Source organism: Lactuca virosa, chromosome 1, assembly GCF_052849685.1.
Source record: "Lactuca virosa cultivar CGN04683 chromosome 1, Lactuca_virosa_CGN04683_v6, whole genome shotgun sequence".
Lineage (NCBI taxonomy): Eukaryota > Viridiplantae > Streptophyta > Magnoliopsida > Asterales > Asteraceae > Lactuca > Lactuca virosa.
Genome location: NC_136426.1, coordinates 239,861,074 through 239,888,253, shown reverse-complemented (window position 1 = coordinate 239,888,253; position 27,180 = coordinate 239,861,074). Strand labels below are relative to the sequence as shown.

General features: G+C 36.9%; 2 protein-coding genes across 2 annotated transcripts; both read right to left on the bottom strand.

Annotated features, from left to right (window-relative positions):
* Nucleotides 1-228: 228 nt before the first annotated feature.
* Nucleotides 229-570, bottom strand: LOC145128446 (uncharacterized). Its single transcript, XM_079063240.1, has one exon. The coding sequence runs from the start codon at nucleotides 568-570 to the stop codon at nucleotides 229-231; it is 342 nt and encodes a 113-aa protein (XP_078919366.1).
* Nucleotides 571-13,225: 12,655 nt separating this feature from the next.
* On the bottom strand, nucleotides 13,226-15,021 carry LOC145165551 (CBL-interacting serine/threonine-protein kinase 12-like). The gene has a single exon (XM_079084299.1). It carries the CDS (start codon nucleotides 14,721-14,723, stop codon nucleotides 13,287-13,289), a length of 1,437 nt encoding a protein of 478 aa, XP_078940425.1. The 5' UTR covers nucleotides 14,724-15,021; the 3' UTR covers nucleotides 13,226-13,286.
* Between the last annotated feature and the right edge of the window lie 12,159 nt (nucleotides 15,022-27,180).

Sequence of the window (27,180 nt, the reverse complement as noted above, 5' to 3'; positions counted from 1 at the left end):
AAGAATTTATCCTTTAACCACCGAACGAGGCTTGTATATTATCTCTTGCTCTCCCAGCTCGATGGCCCATCTGGCTAGACATCCTGAGTTTTCAGGTTTCAGAAGGATTTGTATGATTGCTTGATCAATTATGACACATATTGTGTGCGCTTGAAAGTAGCGACGCAACCGTCGGGCCGCATGTACTAGGTCAAGAGCTACTTTCTCGAGGTCGGGGTAGTTGATTTCTCATCCTTGCAATGCTCGGCTTACGAAGTATATTGGTTTTTTCATGTTTCCTCTTTTTGTTAGGAGAACTGCATTTATAGCTATGGTAGTTGTTGATAGATAGAGGATAAGTGTCTCCTCTGGCATTGGTATTGTTAGGGCTGGTAGGTACTGAAGATGGTTCTTTACTTCTTGGAAAGTTGCCTCTGCTTCAGTGCTCCATTGGAAATCTTTTTTAGGGCAACCTTTTAGTGTTTTGAAGAATGTTAACGACCTTTCTATCGAGTTTGCTAAAAAACGTCTGAGTGCAACGAGTTTGCCGTTTAGTGATTGAATTTCACGTAGGGTTTTTGGAGAGGCCATGTTTATTATGGCTTGGACTTTTTATGGATTTACCTGGATTCCTTCGTTAGTTATCATGTATCCTACAAATTGCCCAGTTTGTACCTCGAATGTGCACATTTTTTAGTTGGGCTTCATGTTCGCTTTATGGAGTATGTCAAACGTTTCGGTAATGTCTGATATTAAGCTGCCCTCGTTTTTGCTTTTTATCACCATACCATCGACTGACACCTCAATGTTTCTCCCAAGTTGACTTGCAAACATGTTATCCATTAGCCGTTGGTACATGGATCCAATATTCTTTAGCCCGAAAGACATTTTTTTGTAGCAGAATGTTCCTTGTTCGGTGTGGAATGAAGTCTTTTCTTCATCTTCTTTGGCCATGCGTATCTGACGATAACCTTTGATACGCATCCAATATACATTTTAGCTTGAAACCATCTAAGGACTCTACTTTCTAGTCTATTTCGGGTGACAGGTAACTATCCTTAGGGAAAGCTTTGTTGAGGTTCGTAAAGTCAATGCACATTCGCCTTGTTCCGTCTGGCTTTTTTACCATTACAGGGTTAGAGACCTACATGGGAAAGAAAACTGCTTTAAGGATCCGTGCATCAACCAATATGGATACCTAAGTTGTAATTTCCTCACTTCGATCCTTTGACATGGCTCGCTTCTTCCGTCATACGGGGAACATTTGTGGGTGGATGTTAAGCTTGTGCTCTACCATCTCTCGCGAGATACTTGTCATATCTGCAGGTGTCCATGCAAATATGTCTTTGCTGGATCATAGAAGTTTATGAAGCTTATTTTTAAGCATTTTAGTATATTAGCTACAATTTCCAGTGTTTGCTCTGAGTGTTTATTGTTTATACATCTTCAGCTTTGTAGGTTTCTTCTGGATGTTCTCTCTTCCGAGATATCTGATTGTGGATTTTCAGTTGGAGTCTTTCACCTCTCATAATGGCAATACCTTTCTACATTTGGACTTCTTTAAATAATGCAAAGTGGAGGGGATTGCGTTGATTTTCCTCAATCCAGGACTTCCTAGGATGATATTATAAGGTGAAGGAGCTCGTGTGTGTTGGATTAGGTGTCTAAGCCCATAACTATAATTGGTATGCACTTGACCCGAGAGTAGCATGGTCCATTTGGGTTACATATCACCACGACAATTTGATAGGATGGACTTTTGAGAAGAGGTTATTTATGATTTATTAATATATTATAAGTTCTAATATATTAATATGAAATCATATGATTTAATTAGTATTGATCAAGATATAATTTGGAATTAGTTTTGTGATAAAAAAGAGACTAATTAAATTAATAGGGACTAATTATGTAAATTAGTTATATATTTATATATATATATATATATATATATATATATATATATATATATATATGGTTTGGGCTTATGATACATGATGGACTAAGTTTATGGATGAATCCATAAAGAGTTAGCCCACTTGAATCATGGATCATGGTAAATAAGCTCAAGCGTATGGATTCTGGTTTACCCATGACTCTTGGATCCCCACTATATATATATATATATATATATATATATATATATATATATATATATATATATATATATATATATATATATATATATATATATATGACACCCTATAGCCTAAAAGAGGTTCCACAAGAAAAGAGAATCGATCGCATGGTTCGGTGATCAGAATTTTGAGTTGTTGCTTAAGAGTTGTGATAGATTGCGTAGGAATAGATAACAACATAGTTTTCATTTGTAATTGCATTGCAAGGAAAAGTTTTTCCGCAGTTTTATAAATAATGAAAAGTTTTTTTTTATTTTATCTTATTTTAAGTTTCCTTACAATGGCATTTATGAAAATTGTTGTTTATATGATTCCATTAATAGCAATATTGGAAGATGGATTTGATTCTTTCGTTTGTGATAGCGTCAAATTTTACCAAATAAGGAAAGATTCTCATCACCCAAGTTTCAGTTGGATAGAAACTTGGAATCATGCAAGTTGTATTGTGTGATGAATGAGAATTTTCATCTTTGGGAAATAAGACTAATCCCTTGTTCACATGTATATGTGAGTCAAGTGAAAGACTAGGGGATTGAGTACACTTGGTTGTGCGCTGGTCAGGTCCACCACAAAGAGCGATAAGACTATTCGTTATAATTTACTAAAGTTTAGTAAATATGGTTATGCTTACAAGTTTAAGTGTAATTCTGAAACATTGGAATAGTTTCAATGTTTGGCAGAACGAATGAGAAGAATCAAATGAGGCAGAAAGATAAAAGTTTCTCCAATCTGAAAAGATGGAAGAATACTTTAGTATCGTGTTTTATGATCATCTTAATGATTATGGAAAACCATATCACAATTTATCCTCTAAGGATATCTTAGTGCATTTGTATGGCTAAGAAGAGGAATCGTGAATTGGTGAAATGGTTAAGTCAAGAAGATGAGTCATACTTCATTCCAAAAACAAGTCTTAGAGTCATACTGCAAGATTGTGCCTTTAGTGACATAATTTTTAAGAAAGGTTTATAACACTTATCAAATGTAGAGTCTAATGTTTTCTACTTTTGTACATTTGAAATTGTTAAGTTGTGATGTCTTGGATGAGACAAAGACCAACTAAGACCAATTGTGTGAAGTGTTTTTCTTGATAAGTAACCGCACTAACTCTTAAATATTTGATTGTCAAGGAATGATTCTTGACAAGAGAGTCTTATATGTCAAGAGTTCAGTGAGAGTCTTATAGATCTTGAAAAAAGATTCAACAACCAATCAAGAATAAACCTATTGTTAATCACTAGCACACGAATTGAGGTTTGTAACCCATCATGTTGACATATTCTCGTTTCTGTGCCCATTCCAGTTGAAGTTGATTATGCATGTGAGTTCTATGAGTTCTCAATTGTTTGCATAACAACCTAGAAGCAATGGTAGGCTTTGTGCTGCCAAGTGGCAAGAAATTAAGATTGAACAAGCCCAGTCCATATGAGTTTGGATTTGTCACTAACCTTGTCTTGTGATTATGGTTATGACAAATTCACATGGATAGGAACACATACACCATAAAAATCTAAGTGTCATAAGGTTTCTCTCCAATTCATGAAAATGATTGTGAGGAAACTCTTTCACTAAGTAGATTTTAAATAGTTAGCAATTGTGATATTTGCATTCTCAAATTCGATTATGATTACGGCATCCCTCTTCATAGTTCGAATTGTGAGAAATGGAAAAGGTCTAAACATTTGAGACTTATTCATGTAAGTTCTAAAAAATTTTAGACACACATGTGAGCTATCTAAGGAAAGCTGTATGAGTTTGAGAACCCTAGATAAAGTCTTATCGAAGCATCTCGTATCAGAAATCTGAACTTTGGTAAGAAAGTCAATAAGTATTGCTTTCTAGAAGTCCAGCTGATTTCTGAGTACATGTCAAAGCTAGTGGGAGTATAAGTGTTATGCTAGTCAGATAATAATTATTATGCTAGTGGGAGCATAATTGTTATGGTAAGTGTTGCAAGTTAGCAATGTTAGTTATAGAAAAACAAAAAGGTTCAATTTGCAAAGTTGCAGAGTTTGAAAAGTTGTTTTGCTATAATTAAGAGAGAGGAATTTATACTTCATTTCAATTCTAAAAGCTTAGATTGAGATTTTAATCAAATTTAGTCAAGGATATATATGAATGCTATGTTAGAATGGTTCAACATAAGAAAATTATATATATATATATATATATACATATATATATATATATATATATATATATATGGAAATGTTAATTGCATTCTCAAATTCGATTATGATTACGGAATCCTTCTTTATAGTTTGAATAGTGAGAACATAGCAAATAGAGATATTATAGCAAAAGACTGATCAAGTATCAAGTCTTTATGTAAGACATTATGAATCGTGTCCCATATGCTTCGGGTATAGGATCGATTGCATATGATATAATATTCTCGTGTTATAATTTTTCCAAATGCCTAGGGCATTAAGAGAGAAAAAGGACTAGAACGAGATATTACTAAAATGGTTAAGCAATTGTCAAGGACAATCTGAGGTTCACCAAAGATGGGTTCCTTATGGACAATTGCAAGTATATTGTAAAGGACCATATTGACATACTCTAAGAAGAGGTAACTCTTGTTCAAGAGTGATAGTCAAAATGGGAATATGGAAATGTTTCCATAAGTGGAAGTTACTCTTTAAATTTGTGTAAGATTAGGAAACTTAATGCAAGAAGGATGTTCAAAGGAATGTACTTTGAATGTGAGACTTCGTTTCCATGGAATTGATCTCCTTTGGAATACTTTGTAATGTCTGTTGCCAAGTCTCTGTGACTTTTGTGCATAGTCATTACAAGAGGATCATTGCATATAAGTTTAGAATCTAACAGATTACAGTAAATGGCAAGAATTTGGTATTCTTACATTTACGGTAAGGATTTGGAATTGTGAAATGAGTATCATTGAAAATATTTTCAGTTGATCTATTTCACAAAATAAAAGACCATAGAAAACATATTGTGCATGCTTGGAGCATGGGACAACTATTGTTTTAATTCAAGTATTAAGTTGATTAATCGAAACATTATACAATGAATTATGCGTAATCAATATGGTGATTAAATAAAAGGTTTTTTATTTATATTCATAAGTTCTGAGACCATATTGGATTCAATTATTCTTGTGTTTCACTTTGCATGTTTTGACTTCCCGAATAACTAGGTTATTCAAACTTTCAACAGTCGATCATACTTTGGAAGTAGCTATTGAGGCAAGACTGTCATGAATATGACTGTAGATTGTCTAGGTGTTTTAGACATAGCACAAGTTTGCTGCAGTGTTCATGAGTACTCCTGGAATAAGATTCGCGTATTGGATTAAACCCACGCTCACCTGAATCACTTCATGGATTTTGTCACGAGTGATTGTGAGACGATAATATCTTATATTCTTGAAACCAAGACGTGTGAGTTGTAGTTTACAAGTCGGTTGCACATTGACATATGTAAACGCAGCAGTAACTTGGTGTTATAAAACATATTGTTGTGTGTGATTTAATGAGTAAGTACAAGCAAGCATTTGAGTCGAGGTTTATCCGTTCCTTTTACCCTATGTGGATAAAAACGATATCTGTGGGCCCCTAGATGATTTAGTGATGACACCCGAAGTGTTTGGCCAAGCCTGGACTGATTTGATTTGTTCAATTAGTCGGTCATCATAAATCGGAAATCGGGAAACAACAGATGGACAGGGAGAATGATTATAATCCATGTCTCATGTCCATACGATATCTAGAATGGAGGAATATGATCCATTATCTAATGGACGCGTCATTGACTAGGTCAGAGTTCGACAACGGCTTTTAAGAGTTACAATTGCTAGGCGGGTTGTGGATTCATACTTGCAATAATAGTTATTAGACTTATCCAACTGGGAGACTATTGGATTAGGTGTCTAATCCCATAACTATAATTGATATGTACTTGACCTGAGAGTAGCATGGTCCATTTGGGTTGCATATCACCACGACAATTTGATAGGATGGACTTTTGAGAAGATGTTATTTATGATTTATTAATATATTATAAGTTCTAATATATTAATATGAAATCATATGATTTAATTAGTATTGATCAAGAATTAATTTGGAATTAATTTTGTGATCAAAATAGACTAATTAAATTAATAAGGACTAATTATGTAAATTAGTTATATATATATATATATATATATATATATATATATATATATATATATATATATATATATATATATATATATATATATGGTTTAGGCTTATGATACATTATGGACTAATTTTATGGATGAATCCATAAAGAGTTAGCCCACTTGAATCATGGATCATGGATAATAAGCCCAAGTGTATGGATTAGGGTTTACCCATGACTCTTGGATTCCTACACTATATATATATATATATATATATATATATATATATATATATATATATATATATATATATATATATATATATATATATATATATATATATGACACCCTATAGCTTAAAAGAGGTTGTACAAGTTTTGCTAGAGTGTTCTTGGAGAGCCATAACCGATTTAAGTGTGCATAAACTCTCTCAAAAGTCATCCTTTGTCCAAGGAGTGTTGTGAACCATTTGAGGTGCAACATTTGGGGCACTAAGTTCTTAAAGGCTAAAACTACAAGCTACAACAAAGAGGTAATTCTATAACTTATTTCTATGTTGTTTATGTCAATTGTATGCCGGTTGTAGGCTTAATGCTTTGGAAACAATATTGCATGTATAATTAGAGAAAACATAGATCCAAAGCATTTAGGGTTGTATGTGCACCATAGGATGTTGTAGTCTACAAACACCCAAAAGTGTGATCATAAAGTCGACTACTATTGTCTGGCTGAGGTGACTACAGTAGTCATATATGGCGATTGGCAAGGTAATCAGTCCCAGAGGCCACAATATTTGTCCGGAAAATCCGACGAGTGGGGGTGTCGGTGGTAGCATTGCCTTCTTCTCTTCTAACGTGAGTTGTTCGAACAAATGCCCGTACATGATTTCAGCGGAGCTCCCTCAGTCTACGTAGATTATATGTACGTGAGTAGTTCCTACATCCGCCATGATAATTAATGGGTCATCACCATTGTAATTTTTCAGGATGGGTTCATCTTTATAGAACGTAATATTTCGGAGTGATACCCTTGATTTTTCTGCTTTTGCGTCCATAACTTAGACCATTTGTGTGACACCCTCGACCTAAAACGCCTAATCTATAAGAATTATTAATGTAATTTATTTATTAATGCGGAAAATATGCTCAAAATTTAAAACTTTTGTATCCCAGGTTAAATCAAATAAACACAATATAAATTTTATCTATTTATATAAAATGAAGAATACAATAATAACATCCTACAATCTAAATGTTGATTTTGTGCTCCTGTCTTCTCTTCCAGTACCATGTCTATTATTACTTTTACCTGCAAAAACACAGAAATCCCTACTACATCAGACACTAGGTCTGGTGAGTTATTCTCCTATCTTTTATTACTTTCTCACTCATAATTATTATTTCTCCTCTTAGTTACTTGTCCATCTCATCACATATTATGCACATATCTTGAATTTTTCTTTTACCCTTTATCCTCTCTATTCTATCTCTCATACTCTATTTAATTTCATTTGCACTCAGAATAATGTACTTTATTATATCTCATTTCTGTTAAGTCTCACTCACCTACATATCCTTTCTTGATCTTATTCGCTTCATATATATGTATATAATTCATCTCATATTCCCTCTCATATACTCTATATATCTCATCTTTATTTAATCTTGTATTCTATGTTGTATGTCATCTCTGATTCGTTATTAAAAGTTTTTATTACAAAGAAAATGGTATTGTACTTTCTCACATCGTGACTCATCTGTTTCACGTCGTGAATACTGCAAATTCAGCAACGTCTTTAATTTCCTGATATACCCTCACTCATCTTATCCCACTCTCACTACATTAAGTCATTCCCATTAAAAAATTATTTATACTCTAAGATTACATCAATATTTTATCAATATAAAAACTCTCATCAATTTGACCATTACGCAAATTAACCAAATACCCTCATTGGTCTAATCATTTATTTTGACATTTTTATCTATCTTTAATACATATACTTACATAAAAGTCATCTTTATTTATATAATCAAAGATTTCAATATTAACTTTGATATTATACTCATTTCTCAGTTTTATCCTCGAAGGGAGTATATTCATATTTCAATATTGTTCCCGAAGGAAACATACTCTCATCTCATCATCTATCCCGAAGGAAAGATACCCATATCTCATCATCAATCCCGAAGGAAAGATACCCATATCTCATCATCAATCCCGACGGAAAGATACTCATATATCATCATCAATCCCGAAGGAAGTATCAAACTCATTCTCGAAGGAAGTATACTCTTCACATGCTCCGTTACATGTGAATATGTATATCTCATACATACATTTCAATCATATACACATGCTCAGATACATGATATCTATGAATAATAACGCCCTGTTTTTACCTCATCATTTGATGGCATTCACTTAGTGCCTCAAAGTTCTCATACATACATATATAAATATGAAATCAAACATGTAACAATCATAAAGAAAGAGTGAGAGTCATCACTCTCACTCTTTGGCTCCTGTTGTCAATTGATGCTTCTTGATCCATCTTTTGCTATTAGGCCTATTCATACACATTAATAAGCATCTTAATACTTGTCTTAGCCTATTAAGAGCTTGATTACTCTTAAGATCAAAATAACCACTCAATAGGTTAAACTCTATCTTTTCATTCTCTATCTCAAAATCTTAATCAATCAATGAATTAATCTCTCCATAATAACTAATTCATTATAATCTAACTCTAGAAGATCAATTTCCTAAATTCACAAATTAGGGTTTTAAACCCTAATTCTCATTGAATTGATTCCACTCATGGGGTTACATACAAAGCTTATTATTAGAATCTAAACACTCTTATTGATATCACTAACAAGCTTTCATAACATAATCCGCATTAATTTTCTCAAATCATTAAATTATCATTAAGCCCTAACTAGCTCAAAAATGGAGAAATGAATTACCTCATGTGTTTTTGATACTCAATTCAAGCCATAATTGCCCAAAATCGCCTTTTGGATCCTCCTCCATCGTTAAAATCGCCAAAGCTCAAGTATAGGGGTATTTGGGTGTATTATGCCGTAAACAGGAAGTTGATATCTTTAAATATGTTTGTTCTCACGTCATGAGAACATATTCTCATTTCGTGAGGTCTGGCAATCAACAAGTACGTTGCTGATATCATTCCAGCTTGAGGCAGTTTTTGTCCCAAATTCAAACGTGCATATATTCTTTTTTTCTTATCCGTTTTTGATGCTCTTTATATCCACACGAAGGTGGAAACATAATCTACATGTTTTTTAAGTCATGTATAATTTATTTAATACAGATCTTAATCTATTAAGTCACGAAGTTGGCCTAAAAAGCATAAAAATACCAATTTTACCCTTTTGGCCAAAAATGCATTTCTCATGCATTCTTTCTCTAGAACTCACTCATATAACCTATTATAGTGATTTAAAATTTTTTTAACCATCTCCATGAAGTTACAACTTCATATTCCCATCTTTTTCTCATAAATGACCAAATTGCCCTTTTGGTCAACATTTGACTAAAAGTCAATCTTTCTAAATTTTGGGTTGTTACAATTTGTATCTCATTTCTCAGTCTCGAATCAATGTCCGTCTTTCTACTCCACTTCTTCTGGGCGTCTTTGGATCCTAACAGTCGATTGCCTTGGTTATTGTTGTTATTTTTTGCTCCTTTTGTCAAGTGGGCCATGTGTCCTTTCTGAATACAAAATTCGATTTCTTTTCGAAGATCTATGCAATCGTTGGTATCGTAGCCATGATCTTCATAGAATTCACAATGCTTTGTCCTGTCCTTTTTGTTAGAGGGATCAAACATTTTTGGTGGTGGGCGAAGCATAGCTTTCCCGTCAGTGGTGACTAGTATTTCAGCAGGAGACTTAATTAAAGCAATGAAGGTGTGTATTTCCTTGTGCTTCTCTGCATGTCTAGTGGCTAACCTGGAAAAGTGCTTGTCTGTTTGCCTTCGCGAGAGGTCCTTATAAGCCAGTTGTTGCTTTGCTTCTCAGCGTGGCTCCCGAAGGCGATTCTCGTTGTTCGCATCTTCGGCTTGTATAAAGTTGTGGGTTTGTGTGAACAGACCTTCCAACGATGTTGGCGGTTTTGCAATTAAGTATTTAAACAGGCGTCCGGGACGCAGTCCGTTAATGAAGGCTCCTGATACCATGACGTCGAATCGATCAACTATATGTGGGGTTTCTTTATTGAATCGGGCTATATAGTCTTTTAGTGATTCATCACGTCTTTGTCGTATACCGAGGATATCTACCTGGGTCTTCTAGAATCTTCGTTGTTGCAAAAAGTTTGCCCTGAATTAGTCCCTTAATTGGTGGAAACCATCTATGCTTCCTGGTGCGAGGTTGTCGTAACAGAATCTTACCGCTCCACACAGTGTGATGTGAAAAACTACACCATGTAGGTTCTGGCAGTTTGTGCACGTCCATTGTTCCCATAAATATGGTCAGGTGGTCATCCGGATCTGTCGTACATTCGTATGCACGTAAATTTGTAGGGGCTTTGATTCCATCTGGCATGTCATAGTCTCAGATCCGTTTGGTAAACAGGGAAGCTACCAAATCATGTACGCCCATGTCTGATTCCTTGAATATGAAGGGCTCATGGTAGAAATCATTACTCGTCGTCGATCTCCTTTTAATCGTATTGGTGAGAGGTGTTGCTCCAACCGTAACTCGATTTTTAAAGGGGTCGTTGTTGCCGCTTTCAACAAAAGCGTTCTCTTTGTCTTTTCCTGGTTATACCTCGTCCGATTCTGAGATCCACGGTTCTATAACTGAAGAGTATGCATTTGTAGGCATTTTGCTGTGGTGACATGTATTTAAGCTTTCGAGTGAAGGCCTTGTACATGGCATTCATTCGATCAAAATTATGAACCATGAATTGCATGATTGGGTCGTCCAGATCTGAGATAATGTTGCTAGGTCATCCTGTGTCTTGGGTGATGGGTGTGGGTTTGACGATCGGTTCGCCAAGATTATCCATTGTTCTTTGATTTGTAATTTGAAGAGGATCGTCTCCACTCATGGCTATGTTTCGTCTTTGCTATCTGGGTAGCGTTACGTGCTATTTTAGATTCTTTTCGAAGAGTATTGTCTAGGTCCCACGGATGGCGACAAACTGATGATACATAAAATCACGTATCTTGTTTACGGGTTCAAATCGTTTCGACCCTACCCGTAAACATGTGTAGTGATTTCGCCATCATTCCGGAGGTTTATTAAATTACAAGAAAATTCGTATGTGTTAAGAATATAATGGCGAAGGGTGTAAAGTGTTTACCAATAATTTCTCGGATGGTGATTCCCCTTAGGCAACTTCATATTATATATGTAGTTTTATGCCACATTTTCGAGATGTGATTGGGTTGCTTCGTTGGGAAAGGTGATGGCTCTCTTTCGATGTTGTTTTTTCTCATTTTCTTCTCTCCTTTATTTATACACCTCCTGAACATATTATATGAGTTGTGATACATTGACTGAGAATCTTAATTATGACCTTATCCTCCTAGGAAATATATTCATTTTCCTTTCAATGTATCTGTTCCTTTATCAATTTCTTTCTCGGACTTTTAATCTGTATATTTTATTTATATGTTAATTATGCTTAAAATATTAAATGTTTTTTTTATTTTAAGGTATAGCTTATTACTTCGAATCATAAAGTGTTTTGTCAAAAGCTAGAAGGTAGAATTTAGAAGCTCCCAAACGCTCTGTGCCAAACACACCCATTAGTAGAGTCTACTATTTTATAATTCACCGGTAGAAATGAATGAAGTTGTTGGCAAGGTTAATTCATATATACATGACACAGTTTAAACATTTAAAAACAATAACACCTGACTTATTTTTCCTTAAACAACTATAGAGTAAAATTTTATATCAACTATTGATAATATGAAAAGGGTTGTAATATTGATAATAGGAAAAGGGTATCAATTACAGTGGACTTTTCATATGGATTATTAACTTGTAATTAACTTTGTAAATTGTAATGTTACTATGATACACCACATGACCACGGTGAATTCAATTTTTTGACAGTTGTCAAATTTTAACATAAACACAAATGAATGCCAAAATGCCATTTTTAGCAAAAGGGAAAATGGTCAAACCAACAACAAAGAGAGACAAATTTAGGGAAAAGAAATGAGAAGGGTTTAAACGTCACATACTCATTAAATACCAAGTTCCATTGGCAAGTCACCACCCACCATATTAGGTATGAAAACCTACCTATCATTTCCTTTCTTTGACTTCAAATAAACAAAGTATGTACCTAATTAGGACCAAATCTGGTAAACTACATGATTTCATCATCGGTTTCTCATGGCACCTGGACAAACATTTTAAGGCAATTTTCCATGAAAAGGGTGTTCATGTCTTTTGATCGAGAGTGAATTTGTGCCTACCTTTTTACCTAGGATAAAAAATAGAAATTTTGACCTATTGACTTGACTTGAAGTCTCGGTTTGTTTCATGTCAGACACAGTCCAAGACTCTCGTGCGTAACAAACAAAGCCTAAATGCTTTATGTTAGTATCCTACACATACACTGCTTCTACAGAATGGAGGATTCCGTTCAAAACACCAACACACATGAGGGTTGTCCTAAATTAAGAAATCCAAAATATTTAACGAAAACCAACCCCACCATGTACAACAAAAGGAGTGCTTTACAATCTGGAATGGATTCAAATGCAGTTTTTCTAACAATCTTACTACCATTGATATGCAAATCAAGAACACCACTGTTTACCCAATCAATTGAAGTTTATAGATCATTTACAGTATACAATGATTCAGTAATCACTATCGTCACTAACCAAATGTACAACTGTGTATTCAATATTTCCATGGATTCCTATCGAGTAACAGCTTCATATCTTCTTCAAGCAATTACTCAATTAGCACTTATAATAAAAAACCATATAAACAATGAACACAAGATAAACAAGATGGATATATCATACAAACAAAATCATTACAAAGAGTGTGTATGAATATGGAATTAAACAGTACCCGTTTGATCATCTTTCTTAAATAATTCATTATCAGAAGGCAAATGTGATGAGGGTTCACCAGAACGACCAGTCACCGTGAGTGACTGAAATCTTGGCCTAAGTTCTTTGTTACAAAAATCATCGTATTCTCCTTTATCTCCAGCTTTCTTTTTAACTTCAACCACACTCAATAGAGGCGTTAATTCGAAGATCTCAACTGCAATCGTTAATGGACCTTTAACTCCTTCCCTAGATCCTTCCAAACTCACCCTGCAATCCTTCTTCCTCACTGTAAACTTCACTAGTTTTGCAATCTCTTCGAGCTTCGAAATAATGGTGGAAACTGGTTCCCGTGTCAGAAAGCGTGATTCCTCCACACCATCTTCGAATAAACCCGACAAACTAAACCCACGAGAGAATGAAATCAGATCGAAAGCGTTTAAACTTGCAGGTCTTGGCAAGCTTGTGAGCCGCCGTTTAGTCTCGGTTTCACTTTCCGATTCGGAATATGAAGATTGATCGGAGGAATAATCGATGTCGTCTTCGATTTCGCTGTGTTTCACACTACATAACTTATCGTCGTCGAAATAGAATTTAATATGCCGAAACCCCTTTTTGAACCACTTGTTTTCCATAATCTCGGGGATTGTGATTCGGGTTTCGGGATTTATGTCGAGAAGTCGTCTGAGTAACCGTGTTAGCTCCGGCGAGAACCATCTGGGACACCGGAAATCTCCTTTGTAAATCTTCTTATACATGACCATTATGTTCTGATCATGAAATGGTAAGTAACCAGCCATTAAGACGAATAAGATAATTCCACAGGACCAGATGTCGACTTTTGCCGCTTCGTAGCCTTTCCGGCCTAATACCTCCGGCGCGACATACGCCGGAGTACCGCAAAAGGTATGGAACAAACCGTCGCCTCTGATTTGCTCGGAGATTGCACTGAGACCAAAATCGGAGACCTTCAAATCACCATCTTCGTCTAATAATATGTTTTCGGGTTTTAAATCTCGATGGAAAACACCACGAGCGTGACAAAACCCTACTGCGGAAATCAGTTGTTGGAAATACTTTCTGGCGACTTCTTCTTTTAATCGACCTTTAGCGACTTTATTGAACAATTCACCACCTTTAACGTATTCCATAACGAAGAAGATCTTACTCTTTGTTGCCATTACCTCGAACAGCTGAACGATGTTTGGATGTCGTACACGGCGGAGGATGGAGATCTCGCGTTTGATGTGGGCGATTAAACCGCCTTTCATGATTTTCTCTTTGTCGATGACTTTAATGGCGACGGATTCATTGGTTTTGACGTTGCGAGCAAGGTAGACTTTAGCGAAACTGCCATGACCGAGGAGTTTTCCGATCTCGAACCGACCAAGGAGGAGGCCATGGCCTTCTTTTCTTGTGGTGGTGGTGGATGATTTTGTTGCCATGGAAGGATGAATTTGGGAATCAGAGTTTGAAATTGGGAATTGGGATTTTGGTAAACATTTGAAATGTTTTGTTGATTTTGATTTTCGATTACTTAAACAGAAGATGTTTGCGAGGTGTCTTATAACAACCGCGTTCCACCCATGGAAAGGAAAACAGAGTGTCAATATCACGCCTGCATCATCCCACCACCACCACCGTGTATTAATACAGATTTATTCTTGAGTTTTTATTTTTCTTTTTAGTGTGGGATATTAAGATTCGAAAAGGAACAGGGAATTTGATCCTGTATGTATTCGTTGATGTCAATTATCATTTGTCAACAACAAGGGGTCGCGGAGGATTTGAGGCTCGAGTCAAAGCATATAAAAAAAAATCTAATGGGTTTGGATCTAAGTTGATTTGACTCATCGATATTTTATATATATATATATATATATATATATATATATATATATATATATAATATTTAATAATTTAATAAGTAATAATGTAATATATTCAAATTTTAAATTATTTAAATAATTAATATATACTCCATATACCTGTATAAATGTAAAATGTTTACTGACTGTAATTTGGTGTAATCTTTTCTTTCATGCAAATATTTTTTTAACTTTTAGCGTGTTGAAAAAAGCTTGTTATTATTCCGTTCAACTTTGGAATTAAGGGTAATAATTTTTGTTTTTACAAAATACCATTTTTTTTCTAAGATTTATTACAAAATAACCACAAAAATGGCTTTGGATTTAGTTGATTATACCAAATAGCTACAAAAATAAAATTACCCGAATACTATCATTTTTGCGGATGATCATCTACAAAAATGTATATCATCTGTAATTTTTTTAATGAAAGACGTCTTTTAGCAGCAGCGTTAACTGGGAAAATACGGATGTTGACGGCATAATTTTCATAGCTTTTTGTAGCTATGACTTACGAAAATCTTGTTTTCTTTCTAACTTTGAACTTTTAAAACTTTTTATACAAAGTCGTTCGGTTTTTTTTTTCATTGGCTAAATTGTAACAAAAGACAAAATTACAAAAATGATTTATGTGGTTTGCCAAAAATCACAAAGTCAGTCCTATTATTTTCTTTTTCATGAACATGGCCCATGTGGTTTCTAAAACTTGTATGAATGGACCTTTTGTTGACCTTTTGTTACTGTTCATCCGTTAGTGTAAGGGTATTTTGGTCTTTTCAAGTAGTAGGGTCTGAGTTTGTGACTATGGGTAAACCACAATGACCATTTATGTAATTTTTCCTATATTTTATGTTTATAACTTTGTGTGTTTTTCACCTCTTTATTTTTTAAAATATCACTTTGAACCCTTCACTTTGAACTTTGAAAAATGTTACTTTGTCCTCTCTATTTTCTAAATTTTCGTGTTTAACCTCGTATTATATATAATTTGATTTTTATTAATAACTTTCGTTCGTTCACCTAAAAAACTATTTTTATGTGTTTATTTTTATATATTTGTTGGTATAATTTAAGGTGATCAACGTTTCGACTTTAATTTAGAACTTTCTTTCATTATTTTTTTTAAAAAGTTATATGTTTTTTTTTTATAAATTTTTTTTTGGAATGGCGGAATATAATTAAGCCTAGCAAGACGCTAGAAAAAGAATTACATCAAAATAGTAGTTGAAATATGATTATGAAGCCAAGAGGACCAACTAAACTTGGCTTTAATACACCTACTAGAAATCCAAATAAAAGATTTATGAACAACATCATCAAAAATCATAGATTTCTTTGGCGTATCCGTTCTAAAAATCAAACCGTTCCTGAAATTCCAAATGCACCAAAAGGTAGTCAAGATCACTGCATCAAAAGCTTTGCACTGACCGATTCTCCATGAGGTTGTAGCAGCCCAATTGATAAGAGAGTCCACAGTCAACTGAGAAGGACAATTAATGCCCCACCAAATAGCAATACGGGACCATAAAACAATCAAATCAGAGCATTCTGCAAAAATATGGTCAACAGTTGTGACAACCGTCAAATTTCGGTCAATTCAAAGTCAACAAGTCAAACCGGTCAACTCCAATAACCCTTGTATGCTAGGGTTTACGTTATGTAATCACTATACAATTCGCTATTTTAATGAGAAATCCTCATTTGGAAAGTTCATGTGTTTGATTTTCCTTAGCCTTAACAGTGCTAAACAACGAACCAAAGCGATAAAACACTATTGCACAGTCATCGGGATTGTGTACGACACTAAAACACGGTTTAATGGGGTTTACGAACCTTGCGTTGTGAAGCCGGACACTCAAATTAATCACCAACGAAACCTCTCTAAATCGTTTTCACTCTATCTCTTTCTAATTGAAATCTCTCCCAAATCTCTCCCAAATCTCTCTCAAAAGTTACTTTAACTTTTTGTAATCATTTGGGTCATCTCGACCCTTAACCGGGTCAAAAATCGCTTGAAACGGGATAAAAACGAGTAAAATAGCTTTAAGGATCCGAAACCGAAACCTCTGGTCCGAAGTGTCCGAAGTGTCCGAAGGGTCCGAAGTGTCCGAAGTCCGAAGTGTCCGAAGTGTCCGAAGGGTCCGAAGTGTCCGAAGTCCGAAGTCCGAAGTGAAGTCCGTCCGAAGTGAGGTCCGTCCGAAGTGAGGTTCGTCCGAAGCGAGGTCCGAAGTCAGGCCCTTTTTACCGGTTTTTCGACTACGACTTCATTTTAACTCCGTTTTTCATTATTTTAACGTGGGATTTTCACCCAAAACTTTATTTTATAAACTAAGGCCCCAAAATATATAAATCTCCAGGGTTTTTATAAAATATATTAAAAGAATTGGTGATTGAACTAATTATTGAGGGAATATTTGCTTTTCCTTAATTTATGGCAAAAGCAACCCACTACCACCTCACTCTATGATCAGCCACTCTTTCCCACTACCCCTTGTCTCCTTAGTGGACCTTTACAGCCAATCTCCAGCTCTTCCCACGTTCTAAGAGCTGGAGGATTGATCCTCTCTCCTCATTCTCCATAAAAACTCTTTCATTCTACACTTAGCAACCAAGAACACTCTCCAAAGTTCTCTCATCTTTTCTCTCAACTTCAAGAACTTCAAGGCCCTCTCCAGGGATTTCTTTCTTCAATTAGTAAGTATCTTCATCATTCACATAATTATTAAACTCCATTCTACTCAAATCATTGATATCTTACACAAGTTCCATCTTATTCGGTGTTAGATTCTCGAATCATCAAGACATCTTCTTAGTGTTCTTGAGTTGAACACTTCCTCTCTCTCACTTTCATCTACTGAAACCACATAAGGTGAGTTCATACCCATACATTCACATGTTTTTCTTAAGTTTTAAAGGGGTAATACAAGTAAAATCATCAAGAACACAATTAAACTTTTTCTAACAGATTGCATCAGAAAAGATGGACGTTAATCACGGACTGTTTTGGTCAACTTAAAAATTTTAGTTTTCAAAACTGTTTCAGGTGCAAGTAGTTCAAACTCTTAGCTTTAAAATGACTACTTGCACATCTCCAAATGATTTTTCTACAATTAATGGTGATTTTTACAAAACTGCCTGTCATTTTAGAGGCAAACCCCGACCAGTCTGTGATTATGAACATTTTCACCTCTGTTAGAGATCACTAAAAATCATGATAAAATTTACGAACAAACTAGACTCATATTCCAAACTCTCAAAATTTGCGGATTTGGATTTAGAGCTGTGATGATTTTTCTATAAATTTTCTAAGAACGGTAACAGAAACTGTTTTTAACGAAAAGTTGCTGTTAATTTCATTTCACCTTGTAACATGTTGAGCAAGGTGTATATCTTTATGTGACTATATGTTACTGCAATATATGACATTTTATCTTAATATTTAGACACACATCAGTTTACAAATGGATTTGGTCATATAAAATATAAAGAATAACAAGTGATTATAATCAAAGTACAATCGATACATTCAAACATTAAATAAACTATTTTGAATATAGTTTGCATACATTACCACGTACTACCCTTGGTTGATAAACTATAATAGGTATAGTTTATAATACATTACATAACACATACATTTAAAAAGGGTACATTTATACAAAGGATATTTTCATTAAGCAAGGTACGGCCATACGGTACCAAGTTTTCATAACACGAAATTCCGTTAATGACTTTGTGAGACAATTACTTCAAATTACCATTAAGTCCTGTATTGTAACCAGAGTCTCCTTGAGGGAGAGCGTGATACTTGTGTATAGATCTATATTGGGTTTGACAAACCCACACCTAAACTGCATGCAACAGTTAGACCGATAGGTCTGGGGTGACAAATGTCATAACATTTCCGACGCCTGAAGAACGTCGTTTTAGGCAACCTTGGTCATAGTATGGTTATAATAAACTCACATAAAGTATTAACAAACATTGGAATTTACGGGAACTTCATTAAAATTTAACGAGTTTATGTCGATTTAAACTTGCATTGTTTTACTATAAATATGACAAATTACTTGTACATTTCGATCTTTGGGTTTTAAGACTACATTTACACATTAAGGAAAATATTGGATTTTTCTAACACAAATACTACTTTTACAAACGAAAAGTTTATGAACTCACCAACCTTTGTGTTGACATTTTTTTTAAACAACTTGTATTCTCAGGAAACAATTAAACAGGTAATCAAGTGCTTTTGAGGATGGGACGCTAAGGCGTCTACTATTTCATATTTTATCAATATATTGTAATTGATTCGTAAACATGTAATTCATACAATGATGTAATTTTTTTTCAATTATATATATGTTGGTTGTGTTTGCTTGAATTACTATTACAATTGCTGTTATGATACTATACATGAAGTCCTCCACCCCCGGACGTTTCCGCCATCCTTGGTTTGGGGGTGTGACAGATTGGTATCAGAGCGCAGTTTATAGTGAATTAAGTATATCAAACCACATAAGATATACAAACTATAAACACAATTGGGACTAATAGTCTCTGATTTGTGCATTTTTCAAATAAATATACTTTTAGAAAATAAATGATTCTTTTTATTAAAAAGTATAAATACATGCATACATGCTCACATAGTGTCATAACTAGAAGAACCTAAAATAAAAGAAGAGGAGTTGTACATTATGGGTATGCCTTGGTATATGTAAATCAAGTCTGGGAAGGATATAGCCTGATCAACTATATCTGTCCGGGAATTGACTTGCATATACCGGGGGATGGTCAGGATGGACAACAAATCTAACAAACTCGTCTTACCGCTAGTACGCCTCATTCACGAAGCCGGTCTATAAGGGGGGTATAAGGTTGTTGCCTATAAAATGGCAACTTAATGGGTGTCCACTCTCACCCACCGCTTCCTTGATCGGTGGAGGGTCGTTAGCCGAACGGGTAAGACAAGGACTTATAAATTCTCATTAAAAGTATGATGAATATTATAAAGTAACTAAATGCTTTAAGAACTCAAAACTAAACATTTACAAATACTATAGGAGTATTTTGTGTTACTATAATAAAAATATTTTATACTTTCATTTTACCTCATAACCCAATGTATTGGGTCAATAAAAAGTATAAAATCGTATGTATCGTAAACATACCGGAAAATAACGTAATAATATACTTTATGTATAAAAGACTTCTCTCCCTATAAATACACTTTTACTAAAAGTACATTGGTTTACGACTTATGACAGAACCATGCCGCCAAGAAGAAAACCAAGACCTTCCAGCAACACAGCAACACCTCCTCCGCCGCCGCCTCCACAGTTTGATCCCGCGATGTTCCAGGCTGCAGTAACAGCAGCCGTAGCGGCCGCAATGTCACATATAGGGACCAACGGAGCTGGTGGTTCGGGATCGGGAGCTACACACTCTATCCACGGAGACAGTACGTGGCGTGCAAAAGAGTGTTCATACAAGGACTTCACAAATGGCAAACCCGACAACTTCAATGGAAGCGGGGGAGTCATCACGTTGATGCAATGGTTTGAAAAGACCGAAGTAGTCTTTCAGGTGTGCTCCTGCCCCGAAGCGAGCAAAGTTAAGTTCGCAACCTTAACCTTCACCGGCCGGGCCCTTACTTGGTGGAACTGCCGGGTTAAGTCACTTACTCTCGAAGTGGCTAGCTCCATAACCTGGGCAGAACTAAAAACGTTGATGATGAAGGAGTACTGCCCGAGAGGTGAAATTCAAAAGTTGGAACAAGAACTCTGGAACCTCAGGATGACGGGCTCTGACCTTGAAACCTACACCACCCGATTCAATGAATTGGCTCTCCTCTGCCCAACAATGGTTAATCCGGAGGAGAAAAAGGTGGAGCGATACCTTTGGGGACTGTCTCTCAACGTGCAAAGTAGTGTCCTAGCTTCAAGGCCAACTACTTTTGACAGTGCCAGGGAGCTGGCACAACAACTTGTTGACCACCGAGCCGGTCATAATACTACAACCACCACCACTGATAAATCAAAAGGGGGAAACAACAAAAGGAAGTTCTGGAACGAAAAGAAGAGCCAACCAGCACAGGACCCCGCTAAGAAGCAACAAATTGTTGCTGTCCATGCTGCCACTAATGCTGCCACTACTGCTACCACTCCAGCACCACCGAAGCCATATGCGGGAAAACTACCTAAGTGCAACAAGTGCGACTTTCACCACAATGGTGCTTGTAGGGAGATGCACTGTAACAACTGCGACAGGAAGGGGCACACTGCTCGTTTCTGTAAAGCGCCGGCTCAACCAATCAACCAAGTCGCCAGTACGGGGGCAACCCGGACCTGCTACAACTGTGGAGACGCAGGTCACTTCAAAAGAGACTGCCCCAAAGCACAAGCCCCTAATGCTGGTGGAGTAGGAAGAGTCCTGGCAATAGGACATGGGGAAGCAGTCGAGGATCCCACGGTGGTTACCGGTACGTTTCTCCTCAATAACTCTTATGCATGCGTACTATTCGATAGTGGATCGGAGAGGAGTTTCGTGAGCCACCAATATAAACATTTACTTGAACAAAATCCCCAATCACTAAAGGATACTTACGTAGTAGAAATGGCAAATGGGAAAGTAGAACGCACTAGCGATATATACTCAGAATGTACTCTCACTCTAGACAACCATACATTTAAAATTGACCTGATGCCAGTCACCATAAAAAGCTTCGACGTAATCATCGGGATGGATTGGTTAGTTCCTCACCGTGCCGACATTCTATGTTACGAAAGGGCCGTTCGCCTCAACCTACCAAATGACGAAACCCTTCTCATCTATGGTGACAAACCTAGTGCGAATTTACAAATCATCTCATGCATCAAAGCCCAAAAGTATCTCCGGAAGGAGTACCATGCCTTCTTAGCCCATATAGTAGACAAGAAACAAGACGTGAAAGACATCAAAGACATCCCCGAAGTGTGTAACTTCCCGGATGTGTTCCCAGAAGATCTTCCTGGTGTACCACTCGCACGACAAGTCGATTTCAGAATTGACTTAATACCCGGAGCTACCCGTAGCCAGAGCTGCATACCGCCTCGCACCATCAGAAATGCAGGAGTTGTCCAGTCAGTTGACCGAGCTTTTGAACAAAGGGTTCATCAGACCAAGCTTCTCACCTTGGGGAGCACCAGTCCTTTTTGTAAAGAAGAAGGACGGATCATTTCGCATGTGCATCGACTATCGGGAACTAAACAAGCTCACCATCAAAAACCGATATCCTCTGCCCCGAATCGACGACCTTTTCGACCAACTCCAAGGATCAAATTTCTTCTCAAAGATCGACCTAAGGTCAGGCTACCATCAGCTACGAGTTCAAGAAGAAGATATTCCCAAAACTGCATTCAGAACTCGCTATGGGCACTACGAGTTTGTGGTGATGTCCTTCGGTTTAACAAACGCACCTGCGGTATTCATGGACCTAATGAATAGAGTGTGTCGACCCTACCTAGACAAGTTTGTAATCGTATTCATCGACGATATCTTGATCTACTCGCGAAGCGAAGAAGAGCATCGCCTACATCTACGCCAAGTGCTAGAGACGCTAAGAGCGGAGAAGCTTTATGCTAAGTTCTCTAAGTGTGAATTCTGGGTTAGAGAAGTGGATTTCCTTGGACATGTGGTAAGTGAGAAAGGCATACATGTGGACCCCTCCAAGATCAAGGCAATCGAGAATTGGTCAGCACCCAAGACGCCAACCAAAATTCGACAATTCCTTGGGCTTGCTGGCTACTATCGAAGATTTATACAAAACTTCTCCAAGATTGCGAAACCACTCACCACCTTGACGCAGAAAGGTGTGATATTCAAGTGGGAAAATAAACAAGAAACTGCTTTCCAAACGTTAAAACAAGCCCTATGCAGCGCACCGATCTTGTCTCTCCCAGAGGGAACCGAGGACTTCGTAGTGTACTGTGATGCTTCGAATCAAGGCCTCGGATGTGTGCTCATGCAGAGAGGGAAGGTTATCGCGTATGAATCAAGACAGCTTAAGACGCACGAGGTTAATTATACTACGCACGACCTGGAATTAGGAGCAGTGGTTTTCGCTTTGAAGATCTGGAGACACTACCTCTACGGCACGAAATGCACTATCTTCACTGATCACAAAAGTCTTCAGCATATCCTCAATCAGAAAGAGCTCAACATGCGACAGAGGAGATGGGTGGAGTTGCTGAATGACTACGAGTGCGAAATTCGTTATCATCCGGGCAAGGCCAATGTAGTGGCCGATGCTCTAAGCAGGAAGGAGTACTCGGGCCGCCGAGTAAAATCCTTAACAATGACAATCCATTCCCACCTGACCATACAAATCAAGGAAGCTCAACTGGAAGCTTTGAAACCAGAAAAGGTGGCAGGAGAGACATTAAGGGGAATGGATAAAAACTTAGAAGTCAAGGAGGATGGAGCACGTTATATCATGAACCGGATTTGGACACCGAAGTTCGGTGGACTCCGAGATGTTGTCATGAATGAAGCACACAAGACTCGATACTCCATCCATCCCGGGTCGGATAAGATGTATCTAGACCTCAAGAAATTATACTGGTGGCCGAACATGAAAGCTGAGATTGCTACCTATGTGAGCAAGTGCCTGACTTGCGCTAAGGTCAAAACAGAATACCAGAAACCATCCGGGCTATTACAACAGCCGGATATACCTGAGTGGAAGTGGGAACGAATAACCATGGACTTCATAACCAAGCTGCCTAAGGCATCAGGCAGGCTTGACACAATATGGGTAATTGTAGACAAATTGACCAAATCAGCACACTTCCTACCAATAAAAGAAACCGACAAGATGGAGAAGCTGACTAGAACGTACATCAGAGAGATTGTACGACTCCATGGTGTGCCGATATCCATTATCTCTGATAGAGATAGTAGATTTACCTCACGGTTTTGGCAGTCTCTACAAAAATCATTGGGAACTAGGCTTGACATGAGTACGGCCTACCACCCACAAACCGACGGACAGAGCGAGCGAACCATTCAAACGTTGGAAGACATGTTAAGAGCTTGTGTGATAGACTTCGGTAAAGCATGGGATACCCATCTACCGCTTATCGAATTCTCCTACAATAACAGCTATCATACTAGCATCAAAGTCGCTCCATTCGAAGCTCTTTACGGTCGCAAATGCAGATCACCCCTATGTTGGGCTGAGGTGGGGGATACACAGCTAGCTAGAGGGCAAGTCTCTAATAGCACTCTCACGGTCCAGAAATCATCCGCGAAACCACCGAAAAGATCGTACAAATCCGAGCACGACTTAAAGCCTCAAGAGACCGACAGAAAAGCTACGCAGACAAGCGGAGGAAACCCTTGGAATTCCAGGTGGGAGACCGAGTCCTTTTGAAAGTCTCACCCTGGAAAGGCTTGATACGCTTCGGAAAGCGTGGGAAGCTGAATCCAAGATACATAGGGCCTTTTGAGATTCTCGCTAGAATCGGCCCCGTAGCTTACAAACTCAATCTACCCCGCGAACTTAGTAATGTGCATCCTACCTTCCACGTCTCGAACTTGAAAAAGTGCCTATCCGATGAGACTCTCATTATTCCACTCGAGGAAATCGAGATCAATGAGAGCCTCAACTTCGTGGAAGAACCTGTGGAGATCATGGACCGGGAAATCAAATGAACGAAACAAAGTCGTATTCCCATCGTGAAGGTACGTTGGAACGCTAAACTAGGACCCGAATTCACCTGGGAACGCGAGGATCAGATGAAACAAAAGTATCCACATCTCTTCCCAAACTCTTGAAATCCCAGTCGAAATGAAAATTTCGGGACGAAATTCCTTCTAACGGGGGGATGATGTGACAACCGTCAAATTTCGGTCAATTCAAAGTCAACAAGTCAAACCGGTCAACTCCAATAACCCTTGTATGCTAGGGTTTACGTTATGTAATCACTATACAATTCGCTATTTTAATGAGAAATCCTCATTTGGAAAGTTCATGTGTTTGATTTTCCTTAGCCTTAACAGTGCTAAACAACGAACCAAAGCGATAAAACACTATTGCACAGTCATCGGGATTGTGTACGACACTAAAACACGGTTTAATGGGGTTTACGAACCTTGCGTTGTGAAGCCGGACACTCAAATTAATCACCAACGAAACCTCTCTAAATCGTTTTCACTCTATCTCTTTCTAATTGAAATCTCTCCCAAATCTCTCCCAAATCTCTCTCAAAAGTTACTTTAACTTTTTGTAATCATTTGGGTCATCTCGACCCTTAACCGGGTCAAAAATCGCTTGAAACGGGATAAAAACGAGTAAAATAGCTTTAAGGATCCGAAACCGAAACCTCTGGTCCGAAGTGTCCGAAGTGTCCGAAGGGTCCGAAGTGTCCGAAGTCCGAAGTGTCCGAAGTGTCCGAAGGGTCCGAAGTGTCCGAAGTCCGAAGTCCGAAGTGAAGTCCGTCCGAAGTGAGGTCCGTCCGAAGTGAGGTCCGTCCGAAGCGAGGTCCGAAGTCAGGCCCTTTTTACCGGTTTTTCGACTACGACTTCATTTTAACTCCGTTTTTCATTATTTTAACGTGGGATTTTCACCCAAAACTTTATTTTATAAACTAAGGCCCCAAAATATATAAATCTCCAGGGTTTTTATAAAATATATTAAAAGAATTGGTGATTGAACTAATTATTGAGGGAATATTTGCTTTTCCTTAATTTATGGCAAAAGCAACCCACTACCACCTCACTCTATGATCAGCCACTCTTTCCCACTACCCCTTGTCTCCTTAGTGGACCTTTACAGCCAATCTCCAGCTCTTCCCACGTTCTAAGAGCTGGAGGATTGATCCTCTCTCCTCATTCTCCATAAAAACTCTTTCATTCTACACTTAGCAACCAAGAACACTCTCCAAAATTCTCTCATCTTTTCTCTCAACTTCAAGAACTTCAAGGCCCTCTCCAGGGATTTCTTTCTTCAATTAGTAAGTATCTTCATCATTCACATAATTATTAAACTCCATTCTACTCAAATCATTGATATCTTACACAAGTTCCATCTTATTCGGTGTTAGATTCTCGAATCATCAAGACATCTTCTTAGTGTTCTTGAGTTGAACACTTCCTCTCTCTCACTTTCATCTACTGAAACCACATAAGGTGAGTTCATACCCATACATTCACATGTTTTTCTTAAGTTTTAAAGGGGTAATACAAGTAAAATCATCAAGAACACAATTAAACTTTTTCTAACAGATTGCATCAGAAAAGATGGACGTTAATCACAGACTGTTTTGGTCAACTTAAAAATTTTAGTTTTCAAAACTGTTTCAGGTACAAGTAGTTCAAACTCTTAGCTTTAAAATGACTACTTGCACATCTCCAAATGATTTTTCTACAATTAATGGTGATTTTTACAAAACTGCCTGTCATTTCAGAGGTAAACCCCGACCAGTCTGCGATTATGAACATTTTCACCTCTGTTAGAGATCACTAAAAATCATGATAAAATTTACGAACAAACTAGACTCATATTCCAAACTCTCAAAATTTACGGATTTGGATTTAGAGCTGTGATGATTTTTCTATAAATTTTCTAAGAACGGTAACAGAAACTGTTTTTAACGAAAAGTTGCTGTTAATTTCATTTCACCTTGTAACATGTTGAGCAAGGTGTATATCTTTATGTGACTATATGTTACTGCAATATATGACATTTTATCTTAATATTTAGACACACATCAGTTTACAAATGGATTTGGTCATATAAAATATAAAGAATAACAAGTGATTATAATCAAAGTACAATCGATACATTCAAACATTAAATAAACTATTTTGAATATAGTTTGCATACATTACCACGTACTACCCTTGGTTGATAAACTATAATAGGTATAGTTTATGATACATTACATAACACATACATTTAAAAAGGGTACATTTATACAAAGGATATTTTCATTAAGCAAGGTACGGCCATACGGTACCAAGTTTTCATAACACGAAATTCCGTTAATGA